We start from the raw sequence: 14068 nt of genomic DNA, 5'->3' as shown, positions 1-14068 counted from the left end.
AAACGTGTGCAGAGGAAAAAGCAGGCAGAAAGTCTTCTGTGCGGCTCCACAAGGCCGTCTACTGCCATGCTTTCGCTCAGCAGCGAGCATGGCTTTGTGACAGGCCACAGGCTCATCTCTGCTGCTGTGATTGATTAAAAGAGCAATCCGACCCAACTCTGCCAGGGGTGCAATTACTCCTTCACCACTTTTCTGTGCCACCGGCGTGAAGTGCTGGCCGAATGTTCAAATATATACTAAACTCAGCACTACCAGAAACCGGCACCATGGCCAGCTCCCCGTCAAATGAACGGAACAAGCATCAGGTGAAAATCAACAAGGCATGTGTTAATTAAGGGCCTGAGAACATGTCCAGCCTTGTTGGCTGTTTCAGGGCATGACAGATTCAACACGTCAGGGTTCTGAACTAAATATCTAGCACAGAAAACACTGCATAAATTCTTATTCATAAATCCCACCATAAGCGTATAAACATGATAATGCAAATACAGTGTGCAAGCCCCCTACGTGGCCCTCATGTAGAGCTGATAAAAAAAAACAAAAAAAAAAAAACAGCAGAGGCGCCCTTGGTGATTAGCAGTGACATGCAAGCCTTTTGAGTGACCAAACATTTCCATAATATTCCATTTGCATTTTATTTTGGAGCAATCTCCTGTCAGTGTTCCAGACGTCTACTGAGAGAGCAGCCCTGGAGTGGCACCAAGGTCTGCTAGAGGAGTCATACCTCTTTGTTTAAATGCTGTATTGCTGTGGGTTTTTTAATGAACTCCAATGGCGATCCAGGAGGATTTTAATTAATCTACACGCACACACAAAAGGGCCCCACATTTAGCGCTTTCAGAAGTGCGGCTGGATATTAAAATAAGACATCTGACAGGACTGCAGAAAAATGGAGGATTTAATTGCTCCAGAGATGGCAATTATTATGAGATTTAGAAAGCCATTTTCAATGGCAGACAGGAGTCATTTAGTCCCGGTCTTAAGTGCAGTGGGGAGCCGAAGGTCACGTCACTGTTGTCATTACTTCCTGAATAAAGATGCTAATGAAAGGCTTGACTTACTTCCCTCTGCTCTCCATAAAGGTTGCATTAGAGTCCCCCAGCACGGAGCCTGGGCCATCTTTACTCATATTAGCTTCCAGAGAGCTTTGCAATGTGCACAAGTGCTAAACATCTCCCACCCTCCGCCGTGTAACCAACACCATTACACTCCCTAATGAACCTGACTGTAAAGGTGAGAGACCATGTGCAAATGGTTTAAATGGTGCGCGTATAATCGTATTTATAAGGGCACACTTGCACTGCAGGCAGTTTAGGAAGGAATCCAATGTCCTTGTTGGAGAAAATGTTGAGGAAGATGCTAGAATTAAATGAGGTGTTGGATACTTCAATTAACTGAGATAATTGAAATGATTTCCACATTAATTTGATCAATACTAGATTCATTTTATTTGTTTACCAGAAATGTTCCTCATTTTATCATTATTTTCTATTATAAGGCTGTAAGTTTGTTTCTTCTCTTCATTTTAAAATTAAAAAGGACACACAGTGGCTAGATTTATATCCAGCTCTTTTTATGCCCATTTTAGTATATTAAATAAAAAAGGCTAGATGGAGAACACAAGTATCGAATAGAACAAGCAAATACTTGCTTTAAATGGTTAAAAAGAAGATGAGGTTGTAAAAATAATGATTAATGATAATGAATAGTGATCAATTACAATGGAAAAAAAATATTTTTGCTCCACCGTAGCAATGAAATACGCAAATCCAAAAACCACTGCAGTGACTGATGAAGAATATTCTTTTCACTTCAATTTAACCTGGATCCTGAGGTGGCAAGTAACAATGCAGAAGTACTTAAGTAGATGTACTGTAGTTATGTAGAGTTTTGAAGTATTTTTTACTTTCACTCCCTACATTACACAACAATTTAACTTTTTCCCTATGTCTCAAAACTGGCTCATTACTTAAAAATTTGAATGTAACTATTTTTTAATTATGCAGTTTTTAATCCGACAGCTAGTTGTGCGCTGCTGGGAGTGAAACTGAATCTGTGAAAAACCAACTGAGCTGAGCTTCGGTTCTCTGATCTGATTTTAATCATCTCTGAAATGACCTTAGTGAAACTATTTTACTATTTAATGTGATGAACCGCTCGTACAGAAAACCTCTAACTGACACACTCGCGCAACCTCGCTCCCCCGGCCCCGGCCCGGCCCGGCCCAGAACCTCAAGTTCATTCATCTTTTGGCGCCATGTGTTTGAGAGAGTTCTGTGAGAAGGTGTCTCACCCTTTCTGCTGTATTATAATGTTTAACAAAATTTAGCTTAAATGTGTTCTCCAGTCTGTACACCTGTAAGTAGCCCAGATTACTGACGGGTCTGACTGTCTGGTTCGATCTGAAGTACAAGTGTGTATCTGCTCTCTCAGAATAACTGAGGAGCTGAATGAATGGTTTGATACATGGTTTCACATAAGGATGCTTAGTCTTCTGTTTGTACTTCGTGGTTGGTGTGGCGCAACAGATAATACCACTACCTGCTAGTGAGCTACCTCACCACGTGGGAGACTGGGGTTCGATTCCCAGTCTGGGTGACTGTGCTGCACGACACCAATAAGAGTCCTTGGGCAAGACTCCTAACACTACATTGGCCCACCTCTGTAATATGAGTAACCTTGTAAGTCGCTCTGGATAAGAGCGTCAGCTAAATGCCACAAATGTAAATGTACTCAAAGATATCTATACATAGCTAGCTACCATTGATTAAAATTGCCCATCAGTTTCACCAGTTCAGTGGAGCTGAATCAGTTAGTCCTGTGAGAACACTGGGATTTTCACGGGTCTGAGAAACGTGTTTGCAATGGACAACATTGACTGAGGTGGACATTTTACAGGTTTTCTGGATAAACTGTATCTTTACCACCAATTTCTTAAAACCATTAAATAACTGGAAACCAACACACAGTAAAACAAGAGTGGATGGGTTGTTGATTTCAGATTGGTGGTGTCAGTTTTTATTTTTGTTATTTTAAAAATGTCAATTTGATATAATTATAGTACCAAAAATACTGAAACAGTATATAAGTAACTTTCTTAAAATGGAGGTTTAAGTGAAAAGACAGGAACAGGCTATTAGTGTTAATCACATGTTCAGGGTATCAGAGCTGAGAGCTTTATTTGTTTATTATTATTAATTTTCAAGATTTCAGATTTCAAGATATGTTCAAAATCAAGAAATTATTTGACATTTACTTGAGTAACAAATGTAAACCATACCTCATTATTTCTGAAATTGTTTTCTAACTGGAATATTTGTACTTTTACTTAAGTATGTACTTCTGCCACCTCTGCCTGAATGTCACTTTTCTGAAGCATCACTAGCTACTAAAGCATCCCCCCATTGAAAATCCTCAACTAGCTAAATGTGAGTGAGTAAAAAAGCCATGTTCAGAAGGTGCTTCTAAAGATCCAAGTAGGACTCCACTCCTACAGCAAGAAATTAAATAACCAGACGATGTTGAGGCTTCACATGTCCTTTAAAACTGTGTGAATAGACTATTACTGTATTACAAAAATGCTTGAACACTTGCCATGCAGTTTCTTCTACCTTCATTTTTTCATGTGTTGCATCAAATAATTACCACACATATAGCTAAAGGCAGGTCTCTGCAGGCATGTAGTGGCTATATCAGTCTGATTTTGTACTTCTTAAATTCTTTATTCAACAATGACAGTGTCACGTTAAACAGTTACACGTCTGTTAAAAAATATCACTTTGTATGATGTCAGTGTGTTCCCCTTGTCAGATGGCATGCGGCATCTAGCAGTCAGCGAAACTGGCTGTCACATATTAGGATTTTTCAAATTAAAGTGTGCAGCAGCTAATGCAACAATCCCCCTTCCACCTCCACCTCCACCACCACTAGCTACTGTTAAGAGATTTCAGCCTGGTGTGATCATTCACATAAAAAAATCATATCCTTTCATCAGTCTTATATTAAACCAGAAATATGATCAAAGTAGTAGTGACAGGATGAAAAAGATTTAAATTGAACACTGTACCTAGGATGAAGACAGCAATACTGGAAAGGGTAACTTTCCATAGGTGTCCATATAATCTAGAGCAAACTGGAAAATCAATGAAATGATCAGAAGATGATTTAGTTTGAATTCATTTAGTGCCATTTTAGCATATGGAGTGCTGCTCAGGAAAGATACTCAGCCTTGTCCAGTTGATACAGGATACAGAACACTCGCAATTGAGCTCTCGTGCATCCTACTTCTTTAATTGGTCCTTGACTTGAGCTTGACTTGAGTCCACCTGTGCTTAATTGAATTTGTTGTACATCATTAGGGAAGGTACACACCTGTCTATATGAATGTGTTACAGTTGGCGCCGAATTTCAATGTGAAAAGCAAGCCATGAAGTCAAGAGAACCGTCCGTAGACCTGCAAGACAGGATTGTGTCAAGGCACGGATCTAGGGAAAGATACAAGCAAATATCTGCAGCACTGAAAGTACCTAGAAGCATGGTAGCCTTAATCATTCTCATATGGTAGACGTGTTCCTAGATCCAACAGTCTTCCTAGATGTGGCCGCCCAGACAAACTGAGAAATCAGGGACGAAGGTTTTTTTTTGTGAAGATGGCTGACCCTCACAAAAACACAACCATAAGTGCAGCCCTCCACCAATCAGGCCTTCATGTTAGTAAAGAATGGTTTCCGTCTGGCCACTCTAATAGGCACAACAGCCCGCTGGGAGTTAGCCAAAAGGCACCTAAACAAGTCTCTCGAATCTTTTAGTCATATGAAACGAAGATGGCGTGCGTGGAGAAAACCAGGCACTGAGCATCACCTCATTATTACCTTTCCTCCAGTCAAACACGGTGGTGGCAGCATCGTGCAGTGGGGGATGTTTTGTAGCTAGTAACTAGTCAGACTAGAGGGAAATATGGATGCAGAAAATTATAGAGCAAGCCTGAGTGAACGCCTTTTCCAGAGTGCTCAGGATCTCAGGCTGAAGGTTTACCAAGGTTTACCAACCAAAGCTTACCTGGACTAAGAAAACACTGGAAAAGTTTCAGGAACACTCTGCCAAAGCAGACTCTGGACCTGAACCCAACAGCACATCTAAAGAGAGAGATGGAAAAATGGCTCAACTTGAATGATTCTTCCAAGACAAATGGGAGAAACTTCGGAAAGAAAAGTGTGCTAAGCTTGTAGGATCGTTTCCCAGAAAACCTTAGGCTGTCATTGCTGCCAAAGGTGCTTCAGCCAAGTACTACATGAAGAGTCTGAATAGTAAATACATGTAAGTTGGATGTTTCATTCTTTTATTTGATTAAATACATTTACAACACCCTAAAACCCTAACAACTTGTCATTGTTGGGTATTGTGTGTGGAGATGAGAAAAGATCTGAAGAACTGAATTCAACTAAAGACGAACAAAACCTGAAGGGACCTTTAAAAAACGGTATGCACTGCATGCCCTGGGCTGGTGATCTTTGTCAACAGCATGTGGTCAAAGGACCATGTGCACATAGGTCTCATTAGTTAATCATAAACTCTTCATCAATATGATAATGACGCACACTTTACAGCCATATGCATTCCAGCAATGGCCATGTTGTGCACACGCCCCTCCACACTCCCAGACCTTCCTGCAGTGTGTATGTTGACCTGCAGTGATGGGCTGCCTTTTCCCACCCACTCCTCCAATTCACAGGACAGGAGGAGAAAGAAACATGTGACACTCACATGTCTGAAACAGCCATGAATGTAGGAATGTGTTAACCAGCAGCCCTGCACTTTGCATTAAGCCCAAATTCAGCACAGCACAGTAAACACAGGAAAACAGTAGCCATGTGTCCACACTAGCTAGCTAACCCTATATGTGCATCAGTGACCAGCAATGAAGGCTCTCATAAGATAAAATAAAACACATATGTTCAACAGTAATCATTCAGGAGCTTTATTATGCTCTAATATTGTATCATCATAAGCCAGAGATACAAGTTTAAAAACACCAACACGATGCATTAGCACACGAGTAAGCTGTAGACTACTGCATCACAGCTCCTAGTGATGGCTAACGCTACGCATGTAAACACCTTAAGAACTGCTCTGCCTTATTAAACGCTGCAACACACAGAAGGGAAGGACGGAAATAAATAAATAAATAAATAAATAAATAAACGAAATAGCTGGAAAAGCCCGTCCTGGAGGCTAATCCAGAATTCAACACAGCAGTTTCTCAGCTAGTTAGCATAGCTAACTAACTATCTAACTAACTGACTGACAGCAGAGTTGACGTTACTCTCGACCAGCTGCAGCTGGCTAGCTAACTTTTAGCCAGCCGGCTAACTTCCCACTCCCCACAGAGGACAGGGTGCAGGACTCCGTAGGTAGCGAGTTAGACTTGAAAATGGTAAATAAGGTTATAATAACGTTAACTTCCCACAATACGAGGTATATTACAAAAAACTAAAATTTCCACAAAACCACCAAAACAAAAGAAAGGGGGGCTACCAGCGTTATGGAGCAACAGCCGAATAACACCAATAACATGTTCTGGACGTCAGTCAGTCAGTCTGTAAACGTTAATGTACGACCGAGGCGAGGCTGAAATGGCTTCGGTGTTGTTTGTGGAGCAGGTAGAGGATAGAGGAGTGTTGCTACTACCTCGATATCCGGCAGGTCCTTGCTCAGCATTCTAGCCATGTTCTTTTCTCTCCGAGTCAAAACAGAGACGCTTGTCTTTTCGTTTGGAGAGGCTTAAAACCGAGGCGACAGCGAGCCGTGTGTGCTGTAGTCCAGTGACCTGTTGGAGATCCCGCAGCCTGAGTAGCAGCAGCAGCGGTCCGGGGAGGCTGAGCCACACACTCCACTCTATACTCCACTCTATACTCCACTCTATACTCCACTCTACTCCACTCTACTCCACTCTATACTCCACTCTATACTCCACTCTACTCCACACCAGACCAGACCAGACCACACCGCACCTCACACACACATCCCTTCCTTGCACGACGACTACGAGTGCTTTTCACTTCCTCGAAACTCTCCCTTTTTCGGGTCAGGCAGGCAGGCAGGATGGATGGTAGCTAATGCATGCGCCTGTGAACGTGCCAGTGGTCCAGCTGGGTGGTGGGATTGAGTAAAACCAGGCTAGAAAGTTTGACTGGCAACTTTAGGGTGTTAACACTGGGTGTACTGGACTGGACTGTACAAGGCGACTGTACCCTGGACTCCACGCTGGATAAAAATAGCGTGCTGGATTCAGACTACTGTCCAGGTAGCATTATGTCTGAGGAGGGGGGTGTGGGGAGGTATATGCCCTGATCATATCCTAAACATATTCCAGGACTTCAGTAGTTGGATCAGGTGTTTGGAGAGCAGGAGGAACTGTGCAGGGGAGCTCTGCTGTAGTTTCACTGCTGGATCAGGACTGAGAATCACTGACATGCTCAGTCTTGCTTGATAAATGTGTAATTAAAGGGCTTCTGTGGACTATCATTATTTTCCATCTAGAGAGTTTGGAAATGTGTAGAATTAAAAAGCCTGCATTTTAAACCTTGCATCCAGAAATTCTTTTGGGGAAGATCTAGGCAGTCTGTTCGCAACATGCACTGGTGCAAAATGGTGCAAAATGCTGCAGCCAGGGTCCTTACTAAAACTAGAAAATTTGACCATATCAGTCCAGTTCTATCAGCACTTCATTGGCTCCCAGTTAAATTCCGTATCGAATACAAAATTCTTTTATTAACATATAAAGCCCTACATGGCCTCGCTCCTGAGTACCTGCAGGATCTTATAGTATATTACGAACCATCAAGACTACTTAGATCTCAGGGTGCTGGCCTCTTACGCGTTCCCAAAATTCAGAAAACCTCAGCAGGGGGAAGAGCCTTTTCTTATAAAGCCCCCCAGCTCTGGAATAACCTTCCAGATAATGTTCGGGACTCAGACACAGTCTCAATCTTTAAATCTAAGCTGAAAACTTATATGTTTAGTTTAGCTTTTGGTAATTAATGTTTCTTAGATAAGGGCTGCAGGTCCAGGGGTTCGCGGACCCAGGGAATTGTATGTACACTGAGATGCTGGAGCTGTCGTCTCGCTGCTTACACGCGATCACTCAGGTTTGTTGACGGTGGAGCAGATAGATACTGGTGTTCTCAGGGTACGCCCGTGTCCGTGTTACCTTCTGGCTCTCTCCTTTTAATTATGCTGTGATAATCAGACCTGCCGGAGTCGTCAGAAATACCCAGATGCTGATTCTCAACATTCTCTGAACTCCATAAAATTCCTCTTAGAACTAACTTTTCTCTCTTTACCTTCTTCGAGTAAATGACCACCCAGCCCGATCTGCAGGAAGATTGCCCGCTGAGGTCCCCTCTACTTGCATCTAACCAGCTGCCACCTACCAGTCCGGCCAGCGGGCCCCCCCCCAACCCGCCACCACCCATGGCTCACCCGCCTGCCACTGCTGCCTGTTTGGTGGCCGTACTGAAACCTAGATGGACTCGTGCCTGTCTGACACTATTAATATCACCACTATCAACTTTCTGTTGTATCTGCTTTGGTAATTTTTATCATTAATGTTTAAAACAGTCTGGCCAGAGGAGGATGGGTCCCCCTTGTGAGTCTTGGTTCCTCCCAAGGTTTCTTCCTCCAGCTCTGAGGGAGTTTTTCCTTGCCACTGTCGCCGTTGGCTTGCTCACGGGGGTCTTTGACGCTTCATGTTATTCCTTCTTTCTTCTCTGTCTCTGTTCTTTATTAGGTACTAATTATGTAAAGCTGCTTTGTGACGACAACAGTTGTAAAAAGCGCTATACAAATAAATTTGACTTGACTTGACTTGACTGTATAAAGTGGCAAAACGTGGTGTTTTTAAGGTTATAATAAAAAAGAAATCAGTTTAGAAATACATCATAAATGTCACATTTCCTAAAAAATAATAATTCATTAATAATTAATAAACAATGTGACAATTTAGATGTTTTTCAGATGTCTAATATGTTGCAATGGACAAAAAAAAAAAAAGAACCAATGGTGGCACTTAAAAAAAAACACTCAAAACTATGAGAGCAGGTTCATTTTTAATATTTCACACCCTGCACTACACTAGATCAAAATGAAGCTGGATGTATTATTCTCACTTCTTAATGAAATCATTGAAATGATCCAGTTAGTGCACTTTAACAATATCCACGATATGCTCAGAAAAGCATTTTGTGATGTATTTTAACATGATAACAATTAATATCATCATATGCAAAATAGTGCTTTTGTTCGTCAAACCAATTTGAAATTTTTACATTGTTTCATTCGAGGTATTTATTGAGAGCTGAATTAAACCCATTAAACTGCTTGTGGAAGAAAAGAAATCCCAATCTCTGAAGGTATTCAGTGTAATACACATATAATATTTTGTATGTTTTCTCAGGCTATGGTACACACATACCAGCTAGATCTTTTTGGTAAGTAGAACGTTATGTGAACATTATAACTTTTGTTTTTTATGTTCAGTCTGTGAAGTTTTCTGGATGTTTTAGTGTTTTTGTTAGATTATAACAACCTTTTTATGTTTATTCGTTTATTCTTATAATTGGATGGGATTTTCATATTTGGTATGCATTTATTATATATATATATATATATATATATATATATATATATTTAAGTAAAACGTTTCACGTAAAACATTAAAAATATATTTCAAATTTTAGAACATGTACAGTACATGTTCTATGTTTAAAATTAAAGCTCCAGTTCTTAAGTTTGAAAAACATTTTCTATCATATTGTATCGTATATATATATATATATTAATATATATATATTAAATGTTATTTATTAGTGTGATTATCTGTCAGTTTTATTAATAAAAATGTTTTATTTTATTTATTGTATTGTTTTTTGTTGTGTAAATTCCTGGAACATCACTTCTGGAACATTACAAGCTAACCTTCCTGGAACATCTTAAAAGTAATGTTGAATCCTGAATTTCACACAGTTCTCTAAATTTCTTCTTTAAAATAAATGTAATAGTGAGCTGAAACGACTGTGGAAGTTGTTCCTGAGGGAGGAGCAGGAAACCTAAGAGAACAGCATGTGTGCAAATGTGATTATTGTAACAAGCATATAATTCCATAGAGTCTACTTTATGTGACAAATATGTAAAACACTGGGAATTCCTATTGGCAGTGATTGTATGGTCTAGCACAGCAAACACAATGCATTGATCTCCTTGGCATTGAAGCATTCTCAAGTCCAATACAGCCTCATTTATAAGCAGCTGATGTAATGCAAGCTGTAAACAGATAAATTACACAATATATTTTGCTGTGTCTAACAGGCAGGAGTTTGTTCTATCCATCAACAAGATTTCCAGGATCAGAAAAAGCACATTTGTAAATAGGACTTTATATAATATATACACGTTTGTGAATAGAATTTTCTGTTAGCATATTATATAGGATTTTTATTCCATTCATTAAATAATCCATGTGGGTACGTAGCAGGGCTTAGATAGCCTATAGAAAAGAGTGTCTTTGATCCCCCAAAGTGGACATTTTAATTACGAGCGCAGGATCTTATGTAGCAGTTGACCTGATGATACTATTGCATTATTAATCACAGTAATTCAGATGGGCCTGCCTTTTTCCCTACCATTGTCCAGCATATCTGCTATTGTCTATGTAATTTACTTTGTCCTTGTTCTAAAAATATGTCTAAATTGATGCAACAAAACGACTACGCTACAGACAGGATCACTAAAATGTAATTATTTCTAGTTAGATGACAGAGCATTTCACTGACTTCTCCAATAATTTTTTTTCACAGGACTATTGTGTCACTGCACTCTAAGACTCAAACAACAGGTTTGGTTTAATGTAAAGGTTCTGTACCAATCTAAAGGGTCTTATATACACACCTCACTTACACAAACGGTCCCTCAGGGAACCAAGAGTGGTGCTTTTCTGGCATCACTCATTTGTATTCATCTTAAAATAAGCAAACAAAAGGGTGTTTTTATTTTATTGGGTATCTGATGCATCATGGACTAATCAGTAAACACATTTCAGTTGAAATGGAGATTTTAAGTGTATCCTAAATTGCTTGCCATCGGCTTCTCTGACATCCTCACAACCTACTGATCAGCACATTTTGCTCATTTGATTTTTTTTTTTTATCAGAGCCATTGGGCAAGAGACCCCATCTCTCCACTTGAGAACTTTCCATGTAGAGCGGTTGCAGCCTCTCTCACTGTAAAGCACTCAGGCTTCCTTCTCAGTCAAAACTACTCACAACACTATAAAACGAACTTTTAGAAGTACTCAGAGCTGGACAATATGAAAATATTTTATTGTATCGTAAGTTTTGCTATCATGGTTTGCTATCACAATATGCTTTTATGAGTGTATCGTGGATTATCTGCACGTCTCATTACAAAGAGTGTAATCAGTCTTATTCAATTGAATGGAGTGAAGCATATTTTAAGTAAAAACCCTGGTACTTGGTATTGGATTACACGAGTATTTAGATTACAGTTCTTAAAAATGTTACACTGTTGGTGCATTTTGTCTACATGACAAAATATTTTGATTGGAAAAAATGTCTTTAAATATCGTGGTATACACTTTTTCCATATTGCCCAGCTCTAGAAGTACATTCTAAGTCCCTGCTCTTTTGGTGCTGCAGCGACAGCTGCCCACCAATATGGGCATGTGTGCTCACTGTTCACTGTGTGTGTTTGTTCACTAGTGTGTATGTGTGTGTTCACTGCATAGATGAGTAAAGACAAAGGGCAAATTCCATTATTTCTACTATTTAGTGTGGGAGTGTGCAGTTTTTATGACTCAGCGGTTGTTTTGTGTTGCAAAAGGCATGTGTCACTAAAGACACACAGTTTGCGTGAAAATGTGCTGAAAATGTGTACCTGAAAAAAAATCTTTTCCAGTGCGGGTTTTCAAAGCCAAAAAAAAAAAACACCATTAGAAGTGTATTCGTTAATGTGATGAGTAAAGTGTGTGAGTGTGTGGTTTGGGACAAGCAAAACAAACACAGCAGAGCAGAAAGACACAGTTTACCTGAATAGAAGCACAGAGTGTTTCAGCTCTTACAATTCTATATGGTGGGAAAACATCTCTCGGCTCTAATGGTCAAAAAATGAAATGAACAAAATGTTCTTATCGGTAGGTTATGGACAGGTCATGAAAGACAACAGTACCAAATTTACAACACACATGAAATTATGCCTGAATGGAAAGATAGCAACAGGCTATTATTGTTAATTACATGTTCAAAATATACAACTCTATCTGAAATTACATGCTCTTGCTGCTTTTGTGCCAGGTCATCCATCCTGTGTTATTTCAAAACTGGAAATAATCAAATAAAGCTGTTTCCCACATGAGTTATTTAAATGTTTGTCACTTCTGAATTAAAAGAAATAAAAATTATACCGTAGCTGAGGTTTCTAAGGCTTTGGAGTCCTATCTTATTCATTCATTTTGGTATTGGGACCAGTACAGGATCTCCAATGTGGGTTATTGAATCAGATGACGTGGAATGCCTTTAAATGGTAGCTATAGGCCAGTGTTGTAGTCTCCAGAATAAGACAAGACAACCCTGATGGTGTAATGCTTTGTTTACTCTGCAGCCAACACAAGCCATTCCACATTAGTTGCGAACAGTAGAGTAGCATTGTTGGGCATCCCTTCAGTTTCTGAAAGTACTATTTGCTTAAATACCTAGTGTGATGGCATACATTGTTAAGTGCAGTCTCCTTTCTAACTCACCTCTGTGAAAGTAGGTCCTGCCTGCTCACTGTCCTCCTGACCCCCTCCTGCTCGCTGACTGTCATTCTGACATTCTACAACAGCACTTGAATGTAAAACTCATCACCAACCATACTATTCTGCTCAAGAAGAAGCCTGCATGACACGTAAGTGTCAACTTACTCTTTGTCAAAAATTGCTGTATATATCTCCTCTCCTCAGGGAGGGGATCTATTACAGCGGGGATCTGTTACAAAAGCTCATTTCAAAAAGACTTCACCATCATAGTTACGCAAAATAAATATCAAACTATATTGCTACCAAAAGTATCTCTATAATAACTAATCCTACATGATCACACTGCTCATGACTGTGCACCAAAGTTATTTAGATTATATTAGATATATAGATATAGATATATGACCTTTTTATTAGTAATAAAATGCCAAGTCAATGCTGGAAATGAAAGGGCAGACTTTCCTCTGTCTAAAATTAGTTAGCTAATAATAGGTAAGGCTAACATTAGCTTTAGCTACCTACAGATGAGTAGATAAACTTTACCTTAAACAAAAGTTAGACACAACCTAATGGTAGCATTAATCCATACACACTTGACCACCTAATACAGAGACCCTGAAGGTAGGAGAAGTACAGTAGCTGGCTACTTACATTAATCTGCAGTGTCTCCACTGGAGCTAGACTTTAATATGCAATCAGATCCTTACAGTAATGCTCCAAAATCTAGTAGAAAGCCTTCAATGGACAGTAGAGACAGTTACTCCAACAATGGCAGGGATGAATTGATCTGTTTACTCTCTGTTGTTACATTTCCACCGAGCCGTTCCAATGACGGTTGCCGGTGGCAGTACATTATTTAGTCCTAGAATTATTGTAGCTTCCCTTAATGGGGTAAAATTGGGTATCAACATAACCAGTAACCACTGGGCCCACCCTATTTTACTGCCTCATTGTGATCACGGCAACACTAGTAACAAATGAGATGGTGTGTATGCATGCTGGCAATATATTTTGCACCCTAATTGCCATAATTGACCAGAAAATATGCTGATTTCCATACATGGATGGAACCACAACTGAAAGTCAAATAAAAACAAGTTAGAGATAGCTCTCTGTTTGAGACAGACTGTACACAAAGACCAGCGGGTCTCATGTGCTAAATTTATGCTGCGTCATCAGAAAAGCAGCAAGACCAAGACCTGAGTGTGCGTCTCTGGGCAGTTGACAGTGGGTGGGGGATTTAATGTGAATTAAATCAAT

General features: G+C 39.8%; 1 protein-coding gene across 12 annotated transcripts in view; it reads right to left on the bottom strand.

The window, feature by feature from the left end:
• dpyda (dihydropyrimidine dehydrogenase a) overlaps positions 1-14068 on the bottom strand; it is a 200244-nt gene that overhangs the window by 164994 nt on the left and 21182 nt on the right. The window contains exon 1 of one of the 12 annotated variants that reach the window (XM_072679650.1): positions 6688-7067. The exons of the other annotated variants lie outside the window; for them this stretch is intronic. Coding sequence (XP_072535751.1) covers positions 6688-6726 — 39 coding nt within the window. The 5' untranslated portion in view covers positions 6727-7067. Of the gene's footprint in view, positions 1-6687; positions 7068-14068 lie in introns of those variants that run through there. 12 annotated transcript variants of the gene reach the window in all.

The sequence above is a fragment of the Salminus brasiliensis genome, chromosome 5 (genome assembly GCF_030463535.1).
Source record: "Salminus brasiliensis chromosome 5, fSalBra1.hap2, whole genome shotgun sequence".
NCBI lineage: Eukaryota > Metazoa > Chordata > Actinopteri > Characiformes > Bryconidae > Salminus > Salminus brasiliensis.
This window is presented reverse-complemented; position numbering and strand designations above follow the sequence as displayed.